The sequence below is a fragment of the Mobula hypostoma genome, chromosome 9 (assembly GCF_963921235.1).
Source record: "Mobula hypostoma chromosome 9, sMobHyp1.1, whole genome shotgun sequence".
Lineage (NCBI taxonomy): Eukaryota > Metazoa > Chordata > Chondrichthyes > Myliobatiformes > Myliobatidae > Mobula > Mobula hypostoma.
Window position 1 is genome coordinate 109,053,246 of NC_086105.1, and position 27,950 is coordinate 109,081,195.

Consider the following 27,950-nt stretch of genomic DNA (forward strand, 5'->3'; position numbering starts at 1 on the left):
TTAGAGGTGTTTATTGTACTGATTAATAACCTGTCAAATCCTTACAATTTTATCTTTTAAGAAAATAGATCATACCTTTGAACAACTGGCAAATGCGGCAGCATGTTCAAAAACATCCAGAGCTAATACTGTGTCTAAAAATAAAAACAAAAACAAAGTGTTCTATGATTCACAGAACAGGTTTAGCAGATGTTACTTACTTATCATAATACAGTACACGAAAAGGCCTTATGACTCACTTGGTACAAGTCAGCTCCCAGCAGAGCAAATCCAATCAAACTCATTCATCATCTCCAGATTTTCTTTTACCTGTACAATTTATGCTCTCACATGCCCAACAACTCCCTCTGATTCTTTCTACCACTTGTACCAGGGGACTATTTGCAGTCACAGATTAATTCATCAGCACATGAGAAGATGCTGACCGCACAGATGAGCAATCTAACAGAAAACCATAGTCATGGGGAGAATATACAGACTCCAACATCCAAAATCAGGATTGAATTGAATCTGGTACCCAGAGCCATAAGAAACCGTGGTTCACCATTCTGACACTGTGCTGCTGCAGATTTATAAGAAGCAAATTCCTAACTTTGTCATAAACGCAGGCTAATTTCTAAAGTTCTTTTTAAAGCGTTAAATGGTAGTATCCTTGAAAAGCAGAAGCATTCGAGAGAGAAATCTATAAACAATTAAAACAAACATACAAAAAAAACCACAAAAACACTTAAATAATCAGAACAATTAAAATATAATTCACCTAATGCTCACCTTTATCACCTTTAGCAGCCCATCTCAAATCAATGATCTAATATGGCACAGATCAAATAGGCAGCTCCCCCAGTTTAAATTCAGGGGAATTCAATAAATTCATACTGTACTATTGAACTCCAGATGGAATGCAGCATCAGATCACAGCTGAGAGATTGCCAGTCTGTATGACTTTGAAGTTTGGGCCGGGGGGTGGGGGTGGTGTGGGGAGAGAGGCATGTTCATTTGCAAAATCTTATACATAAGATTAAAGTCAGATTAAAGATTAAAGTCAGCATTTCATAGTGGAACTGTAAAAAAAATCCAGCAAACACTAATATAACCTCAGATGTATTAGTGGTTTTTAAAATGCTTCAAAATTCACTCTTTTTTTAAGACGACATGCTACAATTGGGCATGACTTCTTAGGACAATTTTAATGGATTACATGCAGATTTTCACCAAGACACATATACAAAGAAGCTGTAATGAACTCAAGGTGAGGCACTGTGATTTACAGTAAATTAATTAATTCTCAAACTGTTTCAAAGCACAGGAAATATGGCAAAAAATTTGCAAGCATATTTCCATACAAAAACGCAATCATGAGAGATATAATATCTTTTCCCCAGAGATACAACACAGATTCCGGCCCTTTGACTTACACTGCCCAGCAACACCCAACAACCTGGATTTAACCCTAATCTAATCACGGGACAATTTATAACGATCAGTTAAACTACCTGGTACATCTTTGGACTAGGGGATGAAACCAAAGGTCATGGAGAAAACCCATGCGCTAAACTGAGACTCCTACAGAGGACACTGGGACTGAAATCCGACTCTGACGCCTGATCAATTATCGTGCCACGCTAACTGCTGTACCACTGTAGCGCCCAATTAGCCAAGATAATACCAGTTCAATACAACCTTTTGCATACATTCTCAGTGATGATAGGATTTCAATTTAATATCTCATCTGAAATCTCATTCTCAGCACTGACCTACTCCCTTGGTATTGCACAAGTGTATCAGCCAACATTCTACTCGATGTCTGCAATCACATGTCTATCTTAAGAGATGACAGCATTATATGTTGTGTCGTAGATAAAATCTAAATACTTTTGATCACTGCTTAAATCCTGTTACCTTGGAAAATATTACTTTTCAGCTTCTAAAAGGATTGCTACTTTCTTTTTATACAAGTTCTTACAACCCATTTTTGTATTCTTTGCTAGCTTACTTTCATGTGCCATTTTATTTCTTTTATCAATTCTTGAGTCATCTTTTGGGCTCTAAACTCCAGGTTTGACATATTCTTTGCAACATTATAATCATTTCATTCAAGGAAGGCCCTAATATATTCTAATTAAAATAGATTCTCTCTTTGTGTACAATATTAGTAGTTGGCGGCACAGGTCCCTGTTGGGATTAATACTACTACTTTGCATACTACTACTAATCAACTGTCATACCTCTGAATTAAATTCCCAATCTGCTTTAGCAAACTTATCTTTTGTGCCAAGTAATTGTCTTCATTCAAGTCTGAGACCAGTTTCAAACTTATTATTTACCTCAAATGAATACACAATCCTGTTTTCTTCTATTCACACTTTGCACAAGGATCCTTAACTATGAGATTACTTTTGCATTCTGCTAAAGAGCTTCTACTTTTGAATTTTTACCATTTGTCCTTAATTGATATATTTTTGTCCATAACACAAAGGAATACAATTATGCCTTTTGGCCCATCGAGTCTGCTCTGCCATTCCATCATAGCTGATTTATTACTGCTCCCAACCCCAATCTCCTGCCTTCTCTCTGTAACCTTTGAGACCCTGATTAATCAAGAATCTAATCAACCTCCGGCTTAGATGTACCCAATGACTTGGCCTCCACAGCTGTCTATGGCAATGAATTCCACAGATTCAGCTCTCTCTGGCTAAAGAAACTTTTCCTCATCTATTTCAAATGGATCTTCCTCTATTCTGAGGCTGTGCCCTCAGGCCCTAGACTCACCCACTCTTAGAAACATCCACTCCACATCCCACTGTATCTATGCCTTTTAATAGTCAATGTTTCAATGAGATTCCCCCACCATTTTTCTAAACTCCAGTGAGTACAGGCCCAAAGCCATCAGACATTCCTCATATGTTAACACTTTCACTCTTGGGATCATTCTTGCGAACCTCCTCTGGACCTTCTCCAATGCCAACACATCTATTCTTAGATAAGGGGCCTAAAACTGCTCACAATACCTTGTCTCACCAATGCCTTATAAAGCCACAGCATTGCATCCTTGCCTTCTTATTCTAGTCCTCTTGAAGTGGAAGCTAACATTGCATTTGCCTTCGTTACCACCAACTCAACCTGCATTAACTTTAGGGAATGCTGCAAGAGGACTCCCAAGTCCCTTTGCACCTCAGATTTTTGAATTTTCTCCCCTTTTGGAATAGGCCACACCTTTATTCTTTCTACCAAAGTACCTGACCACGCACTTCCCTATGCTATATTCCATCTGTCACTTCTTTGCCCATTCTCACAATCTGTCTGTGTTCTTCTGTAGACACACTACTTTCTTAAAACTATGTGCCCTTCCACTTACCTCTGAACTGTCCACAAACTTGGCCATAAAACCATCAATTCCAAAATCGAAAACACTGACATGTAACATGAGAAGAAGCAGTCCCAACACCAAACCTTGTGGTATACCACTAGTCAGTGGCAGTCAACCAGAATGTTTATTCCCATTCTTTGCCTCCTACCAGTCAGCCAATCTTCTATCCATGCTAGTATCTCTCCTATAATACCATGGGCTCTTATCTTGTTAAGCAGCCTCATGTGCAGTACTTTGTCAAAGGCCTTCTGAAAATCCAAATATACAACATACGCTGACTTTCCTTTGTCTATCCTGACTTATTTGCTCAAAGAATTCCAACAGATTTGTCAGGCAAGATTTCCCCTGAAGAAAACCATGTGTTTCCAAGTACCCCAAAACCTCATCCTTAATAATAGACTCCAACATGTTTCCAACCACCGAGGTCAGCCTAAATTTCCTTTCTTCTGTCTCCCTCACTTCTTAAAGAGTGGAGTAATATTTGCAATTTTCCAGTTCTCTGGAAACATTCTAGAATATAGTGATACTTGAAAGATCATTACCAATGCCTCCACAATCTCTTCAGCTACCTCTTTCAGAACCCTGGGATGTAGTCCATCTGGTCTGGTCTAGGTAACTTATCTACCTCCAGACATTTCAGCTTCCCAAGCACCTTCTCCTTCAATAGCAATGACACTCATTTCTGCCAAACATACTAGTACCTTCTACAATGAAGACTGACGCAAAATACTTATTCAGTTCATCCGCCATTTCGTTGCTCCCTATTACTACCTCTGCGGTTTCATTTCCCAGCAGTTCATTATGCACTCATCTCTCTTACTCTTTAAATATCTGAAAAAACTTTTGGTATCCTCTTATATTACTGGCCAGATTACCTTCACATTTCATCTTTTATGTCCTTATGGTTTTGTTTAGTTGCCTTCTGTTGGTTTTTAAAGTTTCCAATTAATTTTTGTTATATTATATGCCATCTTTTTTGTTTTTATACTGTCGTTAACTTCCCTTGTCAGCCAAGGTTGCCTCATCTTCCCTTCAGAATACTTTAGATTTAGAATGTATCTTTTCTGCACCTTCCAAATTGTCTCCAGAAACTCCAACCACTGCTAGTGACCCCTTTCAATCAACTTTGGCCAGCTCCTCGCTCATGCCTATAATTCCTTTTATTCCACTGTAATAATGATACATCCGATTTTAGCTTCTCCTTTTCAAATTGCAAGGCGAATTCCATCATTATGATTACTGCCTCCTAAAGATTCCTTTGCCTTAATTTTCTGATTAAAGTGTAGGTCATTACACAACACCCAACCCAGAATTGTTTTTCTCCTAAGGGGCTCAATCACAAACTGCTCTAAAAAACCATCGTACTGGTATTCTACAAATTCTGTCTTGAGATCCAGCACCAACCTGATTTTCCCAATTCACCTCTATAGGTTTCCCCCGCCATCCGAAGGTAGAGCGTTCCTATGAAACAGTTCATAAGCCAAAATGTCGTAAAGCAAAGAAGCAATTGCCATTTATTTATATGGGAAAATTTTGTGAGTGTTCGCAGACCCAAAAATAACCTACCAAATCATGCCAAATAACACATAAAACCTAAAATAACAGTAACATATAGTAAAAGGAGGAATGATATGATAAATTCACAGCCTATATAAAGTAGAAATACTTTTCCACAATCATTACTGAACTGTTCTCTGTAGCAAAAATCTCACGCAAGTGCCGTCGGCAGAAAATCTCACGCAAGCGCTGTAGGCAAAAACACGTCGCAAGTGCTCTCCAGTAACCTTTAAGCTATGAAGCTGCCAAACCATACCAAATAACACGTAAAAATACACAGCCTATATAAAGTAGAAATAATGTATGTACAGTGTAGTATCACTTACCGGAATCGGGACAGTGCAGAGCACACTGATAATGGTGTCTTAGGCTGAGTCGTCGCAGGTTGGGTGGTGCAGTGGCCCCCACCCTCCGGGCCACCAACCAATACATTGCCGCGAAGCATGCAGGGGTGCAGCGGTAGCCAGGAGGCACACAGCAGATCTTTAAGAAAAAAGCCGAAATAAACATGCTAATTAATTACATGCCGCCCGACACGTAATTGTCGGCCCAGATCAGTGCCAATTGCATCGCCTCTGATCTTGGCTGACAATTACGTGTGGGGCGGCACCTAATTAATTAGCATGTTTATTTCGGCTTTTTTCTTAAAGATGTGCTGTGTGCCTCCCGGCTACTGCTGCATTCTCCGCGAATCGGTATAATATCCGTCCGCGGCCTGTGTGTTGGGGTGGTGGGACACTGGGGTGTCATCTCGTCGTCTGTTTCCATTAGAGCAGGCAGCTCATCTTCTCCTATGACTGCCCGCCTTGATATCGAAGGTCGAGGTTCGTCGTCTGCTGTGGCTTGCTTGACTGCTGAGCCTCGCACATTTTTCTATCATACAGTTCTTTGTAAGGACTTAAAGAATCTTGCAAATATCCCCCAAACCTATGTACCCTTTCAAAATTAAAGTCGTACTTTATCATTACTCATTCGGTTTCAATTGTTATCCTTTCCTCTTCCAATTGCATCAGCTCTTCATCTATCAGCTCTTGGTCATGGGATGCCAAAGCCTCTTCAACATCATCTTCGTCAGCTTCCACAAGCCAAACTCACTTTGTCCTTGCTTCGTTCATCATGATCGAAACGCTTAATTATGTCTAGTTTTAAGCTAAGTGTAACACCCTTACGAGCTCTTTCAGGCTTTTCCGACACCATAGAACTCATCTTGCAAACAGCTGCTCACAGGCTCGTGTTAAAGCAATGCTGGCGAGAATGCCGTTCCGAATCCGGGGAGAGCGGCTGCTCGGGGCGCGTGCTGCTTTTTATCGTGCGCTGATTTTTTTCGCGCGCTGAATTTTTTTTCGTAACAGTGAAAACACCTTCTGAAAGCGAAAACAGGGTACTAATGTAGGTCTTTCGTAACAGTGAGGTTTCGTAAAGCGAACGTTCGAAAAGCAGGGGACACCTGTATATTGAAATTCTCCATGACTATCACAATATTGCCCTTTTTACATGTCCTTATCTTCCATTTTAATTTGTAGACTACATCCTGACCACAGTTCAGAGGCCTGCATATAACTCATCAGGGTCTTTTTACTTTCTTAGCTCTACCCACAAGGGTACTACATCTCCTGATCCTATGTCACCTCTTTTTAAGGATTGACTTCAGTTTTTACTAACAGAGCCACCCCACACTCTCTCCCTTTCTACCTATCCTTTTGGTACAAGATGTATCCTTGGATGTAAGCTCCCAACTATGATCTTCTTTCAGCTATGACTCAATGCCCTCAACATCATACCTGCCAACCTCTAATTGTGCTACAAGATCATCTGCCTTATTCTGTATACTGCGCGTATTCAAATACAACATATCCAGTCCTGTGTTCGTCACCCTTTTCAGTTTTGCCCCCATGTTACACTTCAAGTCATGCCACTGACTGCAACATTTCCTTATCATCTGCCTGACCTTCCACAATCTTACTACACACTGCATCGACTTGTATACCAACTGCCCCATCCTCAGCCCTATCATTCCGGTTCCCATCCGCCCTGTCAAATTAGTTTAAACCCTCACCAACAGCTCTAGTAAACCTGCCCGCAAGGACATTGGTCCCTTTCAGGTTCAGGTGCAACGCATTCTTTTTGTACAGGTCATACCTTCTCCAGAAGATCCTAAAGACCCAGAAATGTAAAAACCTATTCACTGCACCAATTCTTCAGCCATGCATTCATCTGTGAAATCATCCTTTTCTTATCATCATGGGCCCATGTCACAGGCAGCAATCCAGAGGTTACTACCCCGAAGGCTTTGCTTCTCAGCTTTCTCCCCAGCTCCCAATATTCTCTCCTCAGGACCTGAGGAGGTAAAAATATGTACCACGACTTCCGGCTCTTCATCTTCTCCCTTCAGAATGCTGTGGACTCGATCTGAAACATCCCCAACCCTGGCACCTGTGAGCCAACATACCATCCGGGTGTCTCTTTCATGTCCACAGAGTCTGTTGTCTACTCCTCTAATTATGGAATCCCCTATCACTACTGCACTACTCTTCTCTCCCCTTCCCTTCTGTTACCGCATTCTCATTGATACCTATTGCATTTTAACCACAATTATATCGTCATAGCACTATTATCTTGACTTTGCTCTTTAACATTGTTTTTTTTTCTTTCCTGAATGCTCCCCATCTACAGCTACATTGCATCATTGAATTTAAAGCTCTATCTGAGCTCTTGGTTCTCAGCCCACTTCAGGTGAAGTTCATTTTTCTCCCCACCCCTCCTAGCCACACGTAACCAATTCCTCCAGTTGATGTTATGTCAAGATATACCCAGCTCAGGTATTATGTATTTCTAGCTGTCAGTCCCCAACAGATCAACCAGCAGAAAAGAAAACTATTAGCGAGCAATGAGAATAAGAACAAAAGGTTGCCTTAAACAAGGTAGAGAAGAAACGGCAATTTGCCCAGTTGATGCTTTTCTTACTGTAAGATCACGTGAGGAAGATGAATCACCATTGACAACCCATTCACAAAAAAACTCATGGATGTGGGATTTAGTACTGAGCTCAATGTACAGTACAGCATTTATATTATATCCATGAGCATTGCAATCAAACAGATTCATAACTGTCAATACACTACACTAGCAGTTTTGGTAAGTTTTTTTCAATTCACTCACATGCTCCAATATTAATTTCTTCAGCTGTGAAATAATACTTATTTTAAAAATGAAGACAGCATTTTTTTAAATAAACATCCTATGTTTCACTGAGCCCTCACCTCCTGAAGAGAAAACAATGTACTGTTTCCAGTTTGATATGGGGCCGCATGGCAGCATAGCGGTTAGCACAATGCTTCACAGTATCAGTGATCCAGGTTCAGTTCCCACCGCTGCCCACAAGGAGTTTGTACGTTCTCCCTGTGACCATGTGGGCTTCCTCCTACCAGGCCTACCAATTGATGGGTTAATTGGTCATTGTAAGTTGTCCGTGATTAGGCTACAGCTAAATCGGGGATTGCTGTATGGCACGGCTCGGAGGTCCTGAAGAGACTACTCTGCACTGTATCTCAATAAATAAAATTTTAAAATATCAACTACACCATATCACTACTTTGACAATTAAAAGAAGCCAAAGCAAAAATGGCCAACATGCTGAAATAAATTTTCACTTTTTCTTTACTTTTGGTCTTCAGGGTTAGTGTGGTCTGAAATAGGTTCATGACGAATCAACATGCATGATTATCAATCATTACTGTTTGAAAAGTATTTTCCAATGATACTTTTTAAACAGTAATGATTGATAATCATGCATTTTGATTAGTCATGAACCTATTTCAAACCATACTAACCCTGAAGACTACTTCACTTTAAGATGTTGATAACACAAAAATCAAAGTCTCTTTTTCGCCAATTATACTAATTTGGAAACATTTAATACAAGTATACATTCCATTGATCTTTGACCAGTGACCAATCTGGACATCGGAAGTTTGAACGGAGGTGATTTCACTCCAGTCCACTGCCCAAGCAGAAAAAGGGAGCAGCGGGTCACAGCAGTTTAAGAGCTTTGACAAACGACCAATCCACATTGAAGATTGATTGGCAAGGGCAAATTAAAGGAAGGCAGAGACAAGTACAGTGGTCCTCATCGCAGCAACCATCGTCTGAGTGGACAAAGTCAGAGTGGTTAATCTTGATGCTTTAGCTCTTTGAGGCTTCAGCCAAGAGAGGCTTCAGTCAGAGAAAGCAAAGGAAAGAAAGGCTCTAGGTTAAGTTTTGTTTTCCTCTCTTCTTTATAGCTGCTCAGCTATGACATTGAGATGCCAGGCAGGATTTGCGGGATGTGGGAAGCTCAGTGTTCCTGATGACTACAACTGCAAGAACTGCATCCAGCTGCAGCTTCTAACAATCCACATTCAGGAGCTGGAGCTGGAACTGGAACTGGATGAACTCCGAATCAATTTGGAAGCTGAAGGGGTGACAGATAGGCTATATGGAGAGGTAGTTACACTTAAAGTGCAGGATACAGAAAACTGAGTGACAGTCAGGAAGGGGAAAGGGGTTAAGGAGCCAGTGCAGAGTGGCCATTGCCCTCAACAACAGGGATATAACTTTGGATACTGTTTGGGGGGGGAAGGGGGAAATGACCTAACAGAGGAAAGTCACAGTGTCAGGTCTCTGGAATCGAGTCTGGATCTGTGACCCAGAAGAGAAAAGGGTTGAGAAGTATTGCTGTGGTGCTAGGTGACTCGTTAGTTAGGGGAACAGACGGGAGGTTCTGTGGGCGAGAACGAGATTCCTGGATGGTATGTTGCCTCCAGGTGCCAGGGCCCGGGGCACCTCCAATCAAGACCTCAGCATTCTTAAGTGGGAGGGTAAACAATCAGAAGTTCAAGACCATGTAGGTACCAATCACAAGGGTAGGGCAACTGATGAGGTTCTGCACAGGAAGTTCAGGGAGTTAGTTGCCAAGTTAAAAGGCAGGACCTCCATGGTTGTGATCTCAGGATTGCTACATATGCCAAGTGCTAGTGAGGCTAGAACTGGGACGATTATACAGTTTAATACATGGCTAAGGAGTTGGTGTAGGAGGAAGGGCAGAGTATTTTTGGACCATTGGGCTCTCTTCCAGGGAAGGTGGAACCTCTATCAAAGGGAAGGATTGCACCTGAACTAGAGGGGGGCTAATAGCTTAGTGGGAAGGTTTGTTAATGCTGCACAGTACGGTTTAAACTAGAGTTGCGGGGACTAGACTGCCAGGACAATTAGTGGAGAGGTTGTGGAGACAGATGTTGGTAAGACCTCAAAGTCAGGAATCAAAAGCATGGTGCAACTAGTATCATGAACTGCGCATGTAAATATTGTAGGAAAGGCAGCTGAGCTCTAGGCATAGAATTATGACATAGCCATTAGTGAGACCTGGTTCCGGGGGACAAGACTGGCAGCTAAAAATTCCAGGGTTCCAATGCTTTAGATATGACAGAGCAGGAGGGATTAAAGGAGGAGGGGTGGCATTACTAGTCAGGGAAAATGTCACAGCAGTGCTCTGTCAAGACAGACTGGAGAACTCGACTAGTGAGGCGTAATGGGTGGAAATGAGAAATAAGGAAGGTATGATCCCGTTAATGGGGCTATATTACAGAGCACCCAACAGTCCTAGGGATTTAGAGGAACAAATTTGTAAAGAGAGTGCAGATAGTTGCGAAATATAAGGTTGTTATAGTAGGTGATTTTAACCTTCCACATATTGACTGGGAATCCCATACTGTAAAAGGACTAGATGGGACAGAGTTTGTCAAACCTGTCCAAGAAAGTTTCCTTCATCAATATGTAGAGGTCCTAATGAGAGAATGTGCAATACTGGATTCGATATTAGGGAATGAGACAGGGCAGGTGACAGAAGTTTGTGCAGGGGAACACTTTGCATCCAGTGAACACAGTGCCATTAGCTTCAAAGTAATATGCAAAGAGGTAAGTCTGGTCTGCGGATTAAGATTCTAAATTGGAGAAAGGTCAATTCTGATGATATCAGAAATGATCTGGCAAGTATGGATTGGGGAAGCTGTTTTCTGGAAAAGGTTTACTTGGAAATTGGAAAGCCTTCAAAAACAAAATTTTGAGAGCACAAAGCTTGTATATGCCTGTCAGAATAAAAGGTAAAGATAATAAGCATGGGAACATTGGTTTTCAAGAGATATTGAGGCTCTTAAGAGGAAGAAAAAAGAGGTGCATAGCAAGTATAGCCAAATAGGAACAAATGAGGTGCTTATAGAGTAGAAGAAATGCAACAGAACACTTAAGGAAGAAATCACGAAATCTAAAAGAAAGTATTAAAGTTGTTCTTGTAGACAAGGTGAAGGAGAATCTACAGGTTACGTTCAGAGCAAAAGGATTGCTAAGGACAAAAACGGTCCTCTGGAACAGCGGTCCCCAACCACCCGGCCGCGGACCAGTACCAGGTTGCAAAGCACGTGCTACCGGGCCGCGAGGAAACGATATGATTTGGCAATATGGAACAATATGAGTCAGCGGTACCTTTCCTCATTCCCTGTCACGCCCACTGTCGAGCTTGAACGCACACAAGGTTATTACGCATGCGAGGTCGTGACCTACACGCCATCTGTGTCAGCGCGGGAAGAAAATCAACTCCTCGAACTTGCAAATGACGGCGGGCTGAAAAGTATGTTTGACATAACATTTCTGCTGGCATTCTGGATCAAAGTCAAGGCTAAATATCCTGAGATAGCCACGAAAGCACTGAAAACGTTGCTTCCATTTCCAACATATCTCTGCAATGAATGCAATGAAAACTAAATTGTGGAATAGACTGGACATAAGGAACCCCGTTCGAGTATCGCTGTCTCCCATCACCCCTCGATAGGACCGTCTTGTTGCAGGAAAACAAGCCCAGGGCTCCCACTGATTCGGCGATATTGGTGTGTTGCAATGATTTTATATGTTCAAACAGGGAAAATATGTGCTGTGTGTTTAACATCCAACCGTTACTTAAACTGTTATGATGCTATTGACTTATAAGTGACTTATATAACCATATAGCAATTCAGCATGGAAATAAGCCATCTTTGCCCTTTCAGTCTGTGCCGAACGCTACTCTCACCTAGTCCCACCAACCTGCACTCAGCCAATAACACTCCATTCCTTTCCTGTCCATATACCTATCCAATTTTTCTTTAAATGATAATATCGAACCTGCCTCTACCACGTTTACTGGAAGTTCGTTCAACACTTACTTCAAGCTCCCCTGTCCTCCCCTGATAATTGACTTATCACTATACTCATACAAGGAAAATATGCGCTTTGTGTTTAATATTAAATTTGTTAGATAAACCTTTTTAGAAACGAAATTGAGTGTATTAGCCACTTAACACCTATATTCCGGTCGTGATTAACAGCCCCCGCCCCCCCCGAACAGAATCGCCAAACTCGTGGGGAAAAATCAGCATGTACACGCATGCGCACTGGTGCCCGCGCAAGGCTTCATGGTCATTGTAGTCTTTCTCGGGGTAAACACCGCGACTCTTGTCCATTGGCAACCCTACCCCACCCCCACCCCGCCGGTCGGCCGGTCCGCAGTGCAAAAAGGGTTAGGGACCCCTGCTCTGGAAGACCAGAACATAATCCATATGTTTTCCCAAAACACATGGGGGAGATCTTAAATGCATTCTTTGCATCTGTATTTACTCGGGAGACAGATACATAGTCTATAAAAGTGAAGTAAAGCTGCATCAACTTCATGGACCCTGCACAAACTATAGAGGAGGAGGTGTTTGCTGCCCTGAGGCAAGTGAGAGTTGATAAATCCTCAGAGCCTAACAAGGTGTTCCCTCGGGCCCTATGGGAGGCAAGTGCAGGCATTGCCAGGAGCCTAGCAGAGACATTTAAAACATACTTAGCGACGGGGGAAGTACCAGAGGACTAGAGGATAACCAATGTTGTTCCGCTGTTTAAAAAGGCTCTAAACAGAAACCAGAAAAAGCCAGTGAGTCTGACATAATTTGTGGGAAAGTTATTAGAGGGTATTCGAAGGGACCGGATATATATTTGGATAGACAGGGGCTGATTAAGGGTAGTCAGCATGGCTTTGTGCGTGGTAAGTCACGTCTAACCAATCTTAGAGAGTTTCTCGAGGAAGTTACCAGGAAAGTGGATGAAGGCAAGGCAGTGGATGTTGTCTACATAGATTTTAGTATGGAATTTGACAAGATCCCACATGAAAGGCTGGCCAAGAAGGTTCAGTCACTCGTATTCAAGATCAGGTCACAAACTGGATTTGACATTGGTGGCTAGTGGTGGGCTGCAGGGATTGGTGTTGGATCCTTTGCTGTTTGTCATTATATCAATGATCTGGATGATAATGCAGTTAACTGGATAAGCAAATTTGCAGATGACACCAAGACTGGGCGTATAGTAGACAGGGAGGAAGACTATCATGGCCTGCAGAGAGATCTGCATCAGCTGGAAAAATGGGCTGAAAAATGGTAGATGGAAATTAATGCAGGCAAATGCAAGGTTTTGCACTTCAGTAGGGCCAACCAGTGAATGGTAGGCCACTGAGGAGTGCGGTAGAACAAAAAGATCCGGGAATACAGGTCCATAATTCATTGAAAGTGGTGTCACAGGTAGATAGGGCTGTAAAGAAAGCTTTTGGCACATTGGCCTTCATAAAACAATGTACTGAGTACAGAAGAGGGGATGTTCTGTTGAAGTTGCATCAGATGTTGGGGAGGCCTAATTTGGAGTATTGCACGCAGTTTTAGTCACTTGCCTAAAGGGAAAGATGTAGACAAAGCTGAAAGAGTGCAGAGAAAATTTACAATGATATTGCCAGGTCTAGAGGACCTGAGTTACAAGGAGAGATTGAATAGGTTAGGACTGTATTCTTTATGACATAGAAAGGAAGAGATTTGATAGGAGACATACAAAATTATGAGGGGTATAAATGGAGTAAGTGCAAGCAGGCTTTTTCCACTGAGGTTGGGTGGGAGTACAACTAGAGGTCATGGGCTAAGGGTGAAATGTGTATAGTTTAAGGGGAACATGAGGGGAAACTACTTCACTCAGAGGGTCAGAGAGTGTGGAATAAGCTGCCAGCACAAGTGGTCCATGCAAGCTTGATTTCAACATTAAAGAAAAGTTTGGCTAAATACATGGATAGTAGGGATATGGAGGCCCATAATCCAGGATAAGGAAGTTTTAAATGGTTTCAGCATGGACTAGATGGGCGAAGGGTCTGTTTCTGTGCCATTCTTCTCCGACTTTATGACAGTAGTTATATTCAACTGATTTATTCATTCACTGGAGTAAAGTAGTTATTGATCTCAGTAAATGGAACTCTAGAAATATATACATGCAGTTATCTAAAGGATATTTTCTCATAATTCTAAAGGAAATGTTGACCTTGATGGATGTATTTGCAGCCAAAAATGGCTATTTAAGAACTTAGGATGTGCCAGTGGGAATTTTTTAAAGGACTTAAGTTACATATGTTGTAATTTAGTATATTTATTCAATTCTCCAAATAGTTTCATGTAATGTTAAGCGTACATTATTAATTAAATGCTGAATTTCAAGCAAATCCTTCCAGTCAGATTTTACTGCCTGACTGGACTAATTGTGATGAAAAAGCTTAGCCTAAGGAACGTGGGAATTCCGGAAAGATAATTTGGGGCAACAAGCAAAAGAATAACTATAACTGAGACGGATGCTTTATCACATGCTGTCTGATAGTAACTGTGAATGACGGCTAACAGATCATTGTTCCACTTCAAATAAATTCGCACAGGAGGAAGCAAGGACATTTGCATATCATTTAAAAACAAAGAGAACCACAAGTATTTTAACAGTGCAAACACAGAAAAATCTGCAGATGCTGGAATTTCAAGCAACACACATAAAAGTTGCTGGTGAATGCAGCAGGCCAGGCAGCATCTCTAGGAAGAGGTACAGTCGACGTTTCAGGTCGAGACCCTTCGTGGTCTTAGCCCAAATTGTTGACTGTACCTCTCGCAGTATTTTACCAAAACAAGGTTCACTTGTCTTGCAACAATGTTAAACTTATAATTAAAAACTAAACCCATGCTTACAATTGCTCTTGGTTGCCCTCCTTTCACTGGTCCTAGGAAACCGAACAAAATGGTCTGAGCTAGTTCATAAAAGTAGTTATAGAAAAGAAATAAACTATTTAATTCAGCAGGTCCACACCAGTACATTCCACATAGGAACCCTACCCCAGCCTTCAACACTTTATTCTAACCCCAAAACATTTCTGTTTTGGCTCTTCTTTGTGATTTTTATCTCCAAACATCATTGATATTTGACTGAAGACATTCATATAGTACTAAATACTGCCTTCTATTCCTCCTTTGAACAAAGATTTTTCTCAGGATTTATTTGTATTCAGGTAAACAGTGAAAGAAACCTTAACTCAGTCATCAGGCACATTGAAAAGCAGAGAGAAAAACAAGGAGCTAAAAGAGGGTTAAAATGATCGATTCAAATGTATGGAGTGAGCAGCAGTATTTTGCAAAATCATGTGTCATACGATTTTCTACAGAACTCAATTTAGCAAAGTGCCATATGAAGTGAATAGATTTATATTAGAACTAAGACAATAATTAGTATTTTTTGGCACCCATGTCCATACGAGGGAATTTCATTCTCTGAACTCAGAACCAATAAATCCTAGGTATTATAAACACAAGAGGTTTGGCAAATGCTGGAAATCAGGAGGAACTCAGCAGATCATGGAGAGGAATAAACAGTGAAAGTTTCAGGCTGAAATTTGTCACCAGGACAGGAAGGGGGAAGAAGCCAGAATAAGGTGGGGGGATGGAAGGAGCACAAGGTAGACGAGGCCAGGGGGAAGGTGGATGGAAAATGAGGTAAGAAGCTGGGAGTGGATAGGTGAAAGAGGTAAAGAGCTGAAGAAGAAGAAATCTGATAGGAAAGAGGATCGTGGGGGATAAGGAAGGAGGTGGGGCAGCAGGGCGAGGTGACGGGCAAGTGAGAAGAAAAGGGGTGAGAAGGGTGCCAAAACAGGGAATGGAAAAAGAAAGGAGGGAAGGAGTAGAAATTACCGAAAGTTAGTGAAATTGATGACGGAATATGAGGCATTGCTCCTTCAGCTCGAGTATGACCTCATCATGGTAGTAGAGGCCACCATGGACCGAAATGTTGAAATGGGAATGGAAAATCAAATTGGAATGAGCAGCCACTGGGAAATCTGCATTTTGTGGCAGACGGAGTGAAGGTACTTGATGAAGCAGTCTCCTATCTACAGTTGCAAGATAAAGTTTGTGAACCCTTTGCAATTACCCGGTTTTCTGCATTAATTACTCAAAATGTGGTCTGATCTTCATCTAAGTCACAATAATAGACAAACACAATCTGATTTTTACTCCCTTAGATGTAATAAATAAAATAAACAAACAAATAAATAGATATGGTGGAGGCAAAGGAATTGAGAACTAGAATGGAAAACTTCATCCTGAGAACAGATGCAAAGGAGATAATGGAGAATTAGAATCCCACATATTAGACTTAATACATTTGCTAAAATGGGAAATCCAGTATTTCTCTCCTTTCTACTTCCTTAGGGGGGGAAAAAAAACAATTTCCCCACACAGTCCACTCACCTGTATGACCATACAAGACTTGACAATTTAACGTTGCAAGTTCAAAAACTTTCAGCTGCGGACTGTTTGTGGCTACCACAATGTGCGTGTCAGAAGGTCCCAGGAATTTTATGTCCAGCACCTCATCATTATAACCAACAAACTAAAAAGAGAAAAGCATAAGAACTTAATCCTAGCACTATAATTAATGCAGAAACATAACAAAACTTTGACAGTCGTGTACATTTAAATACTGGTGGTCTCACATTACAGTATCTGCCCCATGGCTCAGAAAACATTTAGGACTCACTAAATCTTTATCTTCATTAAGTAACTTACAATGTGAAGAAACCAATGGTTGCTTAAAATGTTAACCTCCTGCATCTGAATCAAAAGCAAAAAGTATTTCACTTTCTTTATCTTGTCCATTCCATACTAACAGAACAAATCCCACTGCCCTGCTAATGTCCTGAAATTCCTCTTCTTTTTAATTGATTCCAATTTCCTTAAAAATGCAATGGTCTTGTAAGTTGCTTCTATTCTGCCAAAAACACTGGGCAAAGAAATTTCTTCTTCCTTGTAATGGAAGTGCAGACTGAAGAAAAGGCCAAGGTAGATTTTACCTATCTTCATTAATGTGTGTATTAGTAATTTCAGAGATACTGGGTTCACTTTAATCATCCAGAGACTGATGGCACGGGTTGATTGTAGAGGTCAAGTTAAAATTCCAAAAGTTGAACAAAACTTTCTCCCCACTTGAACGCAGCCATTTCCTATTATAGAAACTGACTGCAAGTAGGCAGTCAAAAGCCAAAATACTACAGGTGTAATCCTGAAATAAAAATGTAAATGCTTAGCATGTCTGACAAATCTGCAGGAGAGAGAAAAACAGGTTAAAAAAAACCTCCAGCAGTGCTCTCAACGTCTTCATCAGAACCCTTCAATTTGATAAAACCATCCACAGAAATGCTCTGATGAAAGGTCAGCAACCTGATCTGTTAGCTCTTCTGCTCTTTCTTCAGGTTCTACCTGATGGGCAATCAATCTGTTTTCTAGAGTTGAAATTGAGGAACCATATACTATGTCACCAACCCATTGTAATTTTCTCATTAAATCGGCTAACATTGATTTCTTGGATCAAGAAATCCAAACATTAGAGGTAAAATATAAATTAAACAAATAAGGGTCTTTACAGTCCTACTCCAGAGTCAAGGAGCAGATGGCTTCCTTTTTGGTCCAGCAAGTTAACCAGTAAATCTCAACAACTTTACCACTATGATTTTCACAGTTCCCACCTCCACTATCCATTGTCATTAACTACCTGATTAATTCTTTTGCATCTATCAATGTCCAGCAGATTGTCAATCCTCCAAGTGTGTTCTGTCTACCAGACACCCTCCTCGCCAATGTGCACTAAACTAACCTTTCCTGGAACATCCCCTACCACACAAGGAGCCTGATTTCTAGATGGGGAAACAACTTAAAAATAATAAAAGTGTCATGGGACAGCTAACAGGGTATTTAAAACATCAAAAGCACTATGCAAATCATAACACAGTAGCAGAACAGCAAATGAAATTTATATCCCATTAAAGGTTTGAATATTTCATAAGTAATTTTATGATGCCTGTGGCAAATCATTCTTTAAGCTTTACTTACCTGTCGTGCAAGTGTCAAAGTGCCCAGATCGTAAGTGAGGATGTTATGTTCGGCAGTTACAGTCATTAGCTTCCTTGTTGCCGGGACAAGCATGCAGTGAGTTAGAGACTGTTCATCAGCATCATCTTCAGTTTCCTTTTTAGGTTTACCAGGCACACACTGGGAATATATGCATTTTCCAGAATTAGCTTCCCAAATTCGAAGGATCCCTAACAAAAAAAAAGTTTCAAGCATTAGATCTGAAAGAGTTAAAATCATTATGTGGAGTAGTTCATGTCTTTGTCGTTTCAGGTGTTATGGATTGAAGCTGAATTTAAAATTAGTTAACCTGTTTTAATTTTTTAATGAAATTTATTATGGAACACCTCTACTATGAAAAAATATCTTCACAGAGACCTAGTTAATACAGGCAGAAAGCCAAAGGAGATGCAGGTTACCCCTGCCATCTGAAGGTACAGCGTTCCTATGAAACAGTTCGTAAGCCGAAATGTCGTAAAGCGAAGAAGCAACTACCATTTATTTATATGGAAAAATTTTCTGAGCGTTCGCAGACCCAAAAATAACCTACCAAATCATGCCAAATAACACATAAAACCTAAAATAACAGTAACATATAGTAAAAGCAGGAATGATATGATAAATACACAGCCTATATAAAGTAGAAATACTGCACTGTTCTCAGCAGCGAAAATCTCACGCAAGCGCCGTCGGCAGAAAATCTCACGCAAGCACTGTTGGCAAAAACACGGCGCAAGCGCTCTCCAGTAACCTTTAAGCTATGAAGCTGCCAAATCATACCAAATAACACGTAAAAATACACAGCCTATATAAAGTAGAAATAATGTATGTACAGCGTAGTATCACTTACCGGAATCGGGACAGCGCCAAGCACACTGATGATGGTGTGTTAGGCTGAGTCGTTGCAGGTTGGGGTAGTGCAGTGGCCCCTCACCCTCCAACTGATACCAATCCCGAAGCATGCAGGGGTGCAGCAGTAGCCGGAAGGCACACAGCACATCTTTAAGAAAAAAGCCGAAATAAACATGCTTATTAATTAGGTGCCGCCCGACACGTAATTAATTAGCATATTTATTTCGGCTTTTTTCTTAAAGATGTGCTGTGTGCCTCCCGGCTACCGCTGCATTCTCTGCGAATCGGTATCTGTCCATGGCCTGCGGGTTGGGGTGGTGGGACACTGGGGTGTCATCTCGTCATCGTTTGTTTCCATTAGAGCAAGCAGGTTATCTTCTATTTCTGCCCGCCTCAATGTCGAAGGTCGAGGTTCATCGCCTGCTGTGGCTGATGTGGAAGGCTTGCTTGACTGCTGAGCCTCGCACATTTTTCTATCACATAGTTCTTTGTAAGGACTCAAACCATCTTGCAAATATCCCCTAAACCTACGTACCCTTTCAAAATTAAAGTCGTACTTTATCATTACTCATTCGGTTTCGATTGTTATCCTTTTTTCTTCCAATTGCATCAGCTCTTCATCTATCAGATCTTGGTCATGGGATGCCAAAACCTCTTCAACATCATGTTCGTCAACTTTCACAAGCCAAACTCACTTTGTCCTTACTTCGTTCACCACGATCGAAACGCTTAATTATGTCAAGTTTTACGCTAAGTGTAACACCCTTACGAGCTCTTTTAGGCTTTTCCGATACCATAGAACTTATCTTGCAAATGACTGCTCACAGGCACATGTTTAAGCAATGCCGGCGAGAATGCAGTTCCAAATCCGGGGAGAGCGGCTGCTTGGGGCACGCGCTGCCTTTTATCAGGCGCTGATTTTTTTTCGTAACAGTGAAAACACCTTCTGAAAGCGAAAGCAGTGTACTAATGTAGGTCTTTTGTAACAGTGAAGTTTCGTAAAGCCAACATTCGAAAAGCGGGGGACACCTGTATTCAAATTAAACAAAAGGCTAGCTTCATGCAATATAGGAAAAGGAAGTGTAAAGCAGATAATGTCATTTCCCAGGAGGGAAAATACGAGAAAATACAACCCAAATTACTGAAATGTAGCCATTAACACCAGTACGTGGGTCAACTAAATCAGTCAGATGAGAGCAGGCGGGAGTTGCGAAAGTTTAGGCAAGGCTATATCCATATTTAATGAGCTGGATAAGAATTTTAAATTTAAACAATTAGAGAATAAGATGGGTTTACAAGATTAGAATGAATAAAACTTGCTGCAGAAGATGTTGAACAACAGAAATTTAGTTTATAGTTTGGCCAGAAAGATGTCACGATAATTCAGGGATCGCAAAAGTACAAAAAATGATTTCAGCACTGTAATCTTGCAGGGCGGGGGTAATACTTACAAGAATCTGAACTGTTCCATTGCAAAACAGCTGATGAAATGGACAAACACACCAGTTCAACTTAGTGAGAATATGGATTGATGCCCTTTGTATACATCAATCTGTACTAAGATGTGACATTAAAGTGAGATAGTAACGTTATGCAAGTATTGGAAAATGCTATTTTTCCTGGCAAACAAAAACTTTCAAAAGTTTGAACCTTTTTCAACAATGCACACCCATGATGTAGAGAAAAGCAGGTTCCATGTTAGAATTAAAACATATGGCAAGAACAGTTGCAGTCACCTGTTCACTTTGCTGATCTTGTTCTTCAACTTCACGTTCCCATCCAACCTTCATGTCCCTTATCATGTCCAAAAATCTACCATATTCAGCCTTGAAAATTCTCAACAACTCAGTTTCTCAGCTCTGCGGTGCACAAAAGTCTAAAAGTTCACAACCGCCTGACTGAAAAGAATACCTCTGGATCTCCAGCTACAAATCACACCTCTTATCCAGAGACTACGCTCCCCGATTCTGATCTTTCCTTCCAAGGGAAGTAACCTCGGTGCCTATCCTGTCATGGTCCTATGTGTCGATGAGATCCTCTAAATTTGAGTAAATATGGGTCCATTCTACTCAACCTTTCCTCATGAAACAGGTCTTCTTTATCCCAGGAATCAATTATGTAGACCTCTGCTGTTCAATCTTAAAGGCAACCGTATCCTTCCCAAGATGAGATCAAAGCTGAACTGTGTTCTCAGAACAGATTTAACAAGACTTTCTTCACATGCTTCAATGCCATCCCTTCCCACCCCCCCGTGCAATTAAAGAAAAATTTCCTGATAGTTTGTTGCAGCCAGATACTAATTTAGTATTCACATACAGCACCTAATCTCATTTTACAGAAAAATTAGTTATATGCTTCTCAACATGTATTGTTTTAAAATTCTTCCTATCCAATTGAATAACCTCACCTGCTCACATTATTACATCATCTGTTTTTAAGTCCATTTACTTAACCTGTCAATATCCAAAAACTAAGTCTTTATAATTCAAGAAATCCAGTTACATTACAAATTAGTCTTGGTGGCTATATTACAGCACATTTTTAAAATCAGAAATTTCCTGATGACATTAAATGAGTCACTTTATTCAACGCAACTTAATTACATCAACATAACTTAAATTAACAACTCCGCAGATACAAATTTCCTTTCCTGTTTCTTAATGCTATTCTATCAGTATTGTGTGTCATCCTGCCATAGAATTGGCTTTGCCCTGGAAGATATGGACACTCTCCAGCCTTAGGATAATTACTGGATGATGCTGCTGATCAAAGCCACAGCAAGGTTTTCTTCTCCCTGTTACAGGAGTAAAATTAGCTCAAAATTCAAACTCAAGGTTAATTCAAAGTTTATAATCTAACATGAGGGGATGAGAAGAGCTTTGTTGAATTTCCATAGTGCCAAAGATGCACAGCACCAGTTCCACCCAATTACAAGATCTCGCAGATGCAACTAGCCTTACAGCTGATCTCAGTGTTTCCTCAGGAGAAAACCCTTAAGGAAACATACGTTGAATCCAAGCAGCACACTTTTAGATCTTGGACTGTGCCTCTGATGGGAGATGGGAGGCAGAGGAACATCCAGGAGCCCAGGGGCCTTTTGTTCGCTTTGTAAAGGATATTACATGCTCTTGTGACTGATTTCTTTTGAGAATGGAGCTTAGGAAAAGTGACCCGCATATTACACCAGTGAGAAGGGAACTATCGGATGAGGCATATAACAGCACAGAGTGACCCCAAGGCTGAGGTGTGACTCTAACCTTGACCTCTATGGGTACAGCAGTACGGCTGTAGGGGGCCTCAGATCTCAGTAAAAATCAGCCTGAAGCATTGGTCTCTGTCAACCCTAGATGGACAGAGTATTGAGCAATGAGCCCTATTCTCAACCTGTGGCCCGTTGCTGCTTATGAAACCTGACACTATGACCTACCGAAGGGTCTCGGCCTGAAACGTCGACTGTACCTCTTCCAAGAGATGCTGCCTGGCCTGCTGCGTTCACCAGCAACTTTGATATGTGTTTCTATGACCTACCTCTCAAGTATCCAGCAAGAGTGTTAGATAAAGACAGATACCCACTGAAATTCAGCTTGAAATGTAGATACACTTAAGATGCAATGTTAAATGTAATCAATGTGTAAACATTGTGGCCAGAGATACTATGAAGCAGCCTGGCGAAGAACATAGTTTTGAGTGTTGGTTCTCAAGCATTATTTAAGGGGGGGGGAAAAAAACAGGTTGGCAAAAGCTTGTTTTTCCATGAATAAATGAGCGTTGTTTTACGTACCAACAAAGTTCACAATCATTTTAGAGAAAGAGATTACACATTGCATTATTGATAATATTTTTTGGACTCGTACTGGAACAATGTTTCTAATGGTATTAAAAATCCCATAGAAACGCCATGGGTAGAATTTCCTACCAAGAACCAGGAATGAGTATGATATTGCACCACTACAGATTAACACCATTTTCCAACAAGAGCTGTTTCTTTAAAAAAAAACAAACATATTCATTTACAATCAACCTGCAGATGAAATAACATCTTAAAATAAAACCTGGGATTTTCACCATAACCACTTACGTCCTTTTTTTTAAATAAGCAGGATAAGCACGCTGGTTGACTGCTTTTAGATGCATTTTTGGCAAAAAAAAAAGCCATTCAAAAGTTCAGAGCAATTTTTTCCATCAATGCTCTCCAGCTTCCTGCAACTTACCTTTGCTACCAGCTGTGATAAAATGCTGTTCTTTGCTCATCACCCCCAGCGCAGTGAAATCCTCATCTTCTGACAATAATATCACTGCTTCCACAGCCTATCAAGAATCAAATTAGGTTTACAAAGAAATTAAAATATTACTCTTACTAATGAAATTAGACAGCCATTCTTTTGGAGAGAAGTTGCTAATTTTTAACAAAGCAAAGCACAGAAGGAGACTATTTAACCTTTTGTGCCCACACTGTAGACTAATCACAGTTCCCAATAAAATCTACAGGCTATAAAATCAAATGTTTATCCAGGTACTTTTTAAATAAGATGAGGGTTTTGCCTTCAGTGCTCCAGGCCCATCACCTGTCTGACTGGGCAAAAAGGAAATTCCCTCAACTCCTCTTTGATTATTCTCATAGTTACCTTGAATCCATGCCCCTTAGTTACAAAACTCCCTTAGGGAAATGTGTCTTTCTTAGTTCAATCGAACTGGGTGCCTGGTGATATTATGAACCTCAGCCTCCCCTCCTCCAAGCAAAACAACTCCAACAAAGCCAACTTCGACTTCAACCCCATGTTCTATATGCCTGGGGATAGAGACATGCATCTTCTCGATCATCTCTCTGGTATCACAGCCTTCTTGGAAAGTTATGATCAGACCTCTACACAATGATCTGACAGTTTGATACAGTTCAATCTTGCTCCTATTTTGTACCTTAACCAAAAAGACAAGTATCCAGCAAACCTTTTTAACCATCTTATTTGGGTCCTTTAGGTATGTGGGAATACTTACCCACCCTGTTTTCCCACCCAATTGTATCATCTTATCATTCTCTGGATCGGAATTCTATTTAACATTTTCCCATCCCCGACCAATCCCAGCAGTTTCCTCTACTATCAAACCAAGACAGCCAACGATTGCATTTCAAACATCTGAAAAATGATATATACCACAAAGCGAGGGTCTAACACCGTCTTGCAGAACTCCAGTGCAATCACTAAAATATTGATCAAACCTGATCATATTTTGCCTTTTGCTTTGTCCCTTGAGCCAGAAAGTTCAAAAAAAAAAGTTAATATCTTTACTTCTGTACAAAACGGTTTCAGGACTCGCTAACAGATTGTGCACATGGTCCATGGGGTCAATCCCAATTACCCCCATAAAACTGGGACATGGGGTTGGGGTTTGGGGGGGGCGGATGGCAAGGAGAAAATACCGAGAAGTGTATTTCTGCTAGCTAGCATCCAAATGGATAATTTCCCTGAATTTGTTTTCACTTCTTTACTTGCAGGTGGGTGCCACAAGAAATATGGGAAGTTTTTGGGCATGAGAGCAAAAAAAGACATGTCGTTTGGAAAGAAATGAGAGAATGGATGTGTTTCAAGACTTGGCAAAGACTTGTGGGCTGGATGATCTTCACATCTAGGAAATACGAATATATAAAATAACGACTCTAAAAGGGTGGTTAAGGCAAAACTGTACAAGGAGGCCATCTAATGAATAAAAGGGGCAATTACACCATCTGCTGGAGAAACTCAACAAGTCAGACAGTATCTATGAAGCGTAATAAATAGTTGACGTTTCAGGCCGCGACTCTTCACCAGGACCACACATCAGATCTTGGCCCAAACTGCCAACCGCCGATTCTCCCCTCCCTCACAGATACTGCCTGACTTGTTGAGCTCCTCCAGCATTTTGTGCATTGCTCAAAATTCCAGCATCTGCAGAATTTCTTGTGTTTATCAATTACACCATTTGCAACCCGGCTTAACTCATTCACCGATTTGCTTAATTGGAGAGCAAAGGAGTGGTTTTCAAAAATTTGTTCAAAATTACCCTTTTACCCTCAAAGGCTGCCTGATGGATCTTGAACTGAAATTAAGGTGTTGAATGCAAAACATCATGGTAAAAGATATGAAGCTTACGGAAGGAACCATCACTCAGAAGCTTGGCAAGGTTGCCAAGGGTAGACTGTCAGCTGAATTCTCTATCAGAGCTCACTGGAGTTGGGGTAACATGACAGTTTACTGTCAAGAATTTACCCTTAGACAAGTTGACAACTTTAGGCAAGATTGAATTACAGTAATCAACAATTAGGTCCAAAGCAGTGTATTAAATTCGGATGTTCAAATAGGAGTATTTTATTCTCAGCACTTGAATACCTAAATGCCTGTTTTCACCTTTTGACCACAATTGACAACCCATGTGCACATCTGAAAGAAAAAAATCTACCCAGCTGAAAGTCACATGGTGAGGATAATAGCAAGAATTTATGTTGCAGAAAACATTTCACACTTCAGGAATTACTTTAATGTTAGAAATACTTGGTTCAACTCACTTCAAACACAGGAATTGTTCTCTGAGATTTGTAGGTCGTCAAGTCCCACACAGTGCATATTTTATCTCGGCCAGAGCTATGGAAAAAGAAAGCTTTATTAAGCTAGACTGTTAGACTAAATCTTCACTCTAGTTTGCATATCATCTTTTAAATGTCATGGTAGCTACAGTGCATTAACATCATCAAGATCTGAGATGTCATCGAGCAGTAGTGCATGCACAAAAGATCGGAGTAAATGTTTAGAACAAACATGGTATTTCAAAGTTTTTTAAATGGCCACACATAAAGGAAAACAAAGGAGCAAATTTATTCAGCTGTAAAACTAAACCCTGTTTATTGCTTACAAAGTACAAACATTCTTATTTCCAGCAAACACCCTGTATAAGTCTACTGATTAACTCAAAACACAGGACTAGAACAGCAAGATACACTGTATATTACATAGCTATCACTAATGTTGGCAGTACCTGACAAGCGTGTTTCCATCCAAAGTGAAAGCCAATGAAGTCACAGCACTGTAGTGAGCATCCAGTATCATCATACACTTGCTGGTGTTCAGATTCCAAACTCGTATTTTATTGTCCATTGCAGAGGAGAAAAGTTGGAGACGTGATATGTCAGGATGAAATTCAACAAGGCTGCCAGCGAAGAGTAGCATGGGGAAGAGGTAAGTTTAAAGTTCAAAGTAAATTTATCAAACTACGTTCATGTCACCTTATACAACCCTGAGATTCATTTTCTTGTGGGCATGCACAGTAAATCCAAGAAGACAATAGAACCAATGAAAGACTACACCCAGCAGGACAGATAAATGTGCAAAAGACAACAAACTGTGAAAATACATGAGAAAAAATAATAATAAATAAGCAATAAATATTGAGAACACGAGATGATGAGTCTTTGAAAGCATCAAGGACACAAGGAGTAATCAGTTTCATCCTCTTTCAATTTTAGCAAATACATAACCACCTCACCAGACAGACCTCAGAGTAATTATATTTTAGACTTTTTGACTTTTAATGCAGTGTTTTTTAAATTCTTAAATCATTGCAGCCAAGTGTAACAAGTTTCAACATTAGGTCAGTTAATTTTCCTTACTGGACAACTCCAAAAGAGCCCTTCAGATTGTGGGTACAATACTGCTTGATAACATCCCAGATCTTGATGGTGCTATCACATCCACCTGAAAAACAAAACCAGCAAATATAAGTATCTTACATAGAACACAGAGGATTACAGCATAGTACAGGCCCTTCCACCCACGATGTTGTACCGACCTTCTAACCTACTCCAAGCACCTCTTACATAACCCTCCATTTTTCTATCATTCATGTGCTTATCTTGGAGTTTCTTAAATGCCCCTAATGTATCTGCCTCTGCCACAACCCCTGGCAGGGAGCTCCACACACCTACCAATGTGTTAAAAACTTAACTCTGACATGCCTCAATCACCTTAAAATTTCGCCCCCTTGTATTAGCCATTTCCATCCTGGGAAAAAGTTAAGTTATCCGCTCTATAGAGTCATAGAAAAGTACAGCACAGAACTGGCTCTTCAGCCCATCTCGTTAGCGCTGAACCATTTAAACTGCCTACTCCCACTGACACCTGCATCAGGACCATATCCCTCCGCACTCCTGGCATCCATACACCTTTTCAAAAAGTTCTCAAACATTGAAATTGAGCTCAGATGCACCACTTGCACTGGCAATTTGCCCCATACTCTCACGACCCTCTGAATGAAGAAGTTTCTCCAGTGTTCCCCTTAAACTTTTCACCTTTCACTCTTAACCCATGACCTCTAGTTGTAGTCTCGGTGGAAAAAGCCTGCTTGCATTTACCCTATTTATACCCCTTGTAATTTTGTGCACCTCTGTCGAATCTCCCCTCAATCTTCTATGTTCCAAGGAAGAAAGTCCTAGCCTATTCAACCTTTCCTTGTAACTCAGGTCCTCCAGACCTGGCAACATCCTTGTAAATCTTCCTCAGTTTTCAACCTTTCATCTTTTCTGTAGATAGGGGACCAAAACTGCACACAAAACTCCAAATTAGGCTTCACCAACATCTTGTATACAGTAACTTCAACATAACAACATCAGCCATGATAACAGTGAATGGTGGTGCTGGCTCAAAGGGCCGAATGGCCTACTCCTGCACCTATTGTCTATTGTCTGTTACATCTCAACTCCTGTACTCAGTATATTGATTTATGAAGGCCAATCTGCCAAAAGCTTTCTTTACGACCTTATCTACCTGTGATGCCACATTCCATCAATTATGGACCTGTATTCCCGGATGCCTCTGTTCTGCACCAATCCTCAGTGAGCTACTGTTCAATGTGTA

At 40.7% G+C, this 27,950-nt stretch overlaps 1 protein-coding gene across 1 annotated transcript in view; it reads right to left on the bottom strand.

The window, feature by feature from the left end:
• Window positions 1-27,950, bottom strand: part of tbl3 (transducin beta like 3) — an 85,027-nt gene that overhangs the window by 39,098 nt on the left and 17,979 nt on the right. Inside the window, exons 6-12 of the mRNA XM_063058864.1 lie at window positions 26,708-26,792; window positions 26,077-26,247; window positions 25,610-25,685; window positions 23,280-23,376; window positions 18,199-18,407; window positions 16,561-16,702; window positions 76-134 (exon numbers count right to left, since the gene is read on the bottom strand). Coding sequence (XP_062914934.1) covers window positions 76-134; window positions 16,561-16,702; window positions 18,199-18,407; window positions 23,280-23,376; window positions 25,610-25,685; window positions 26,077-26,247; window positions 26,708-26,792 — 839 coding nt within the window. The remainder of the gene's footprint in view (window positions 1-75; window positions 135-16,560; window positions 16,703-18,198; window positions 18,408-23,279; window positions 23,377-25,609; window positions 25,686-26,076; window positions 26,248-26,707; window positions 26,793-27,950) is intronic.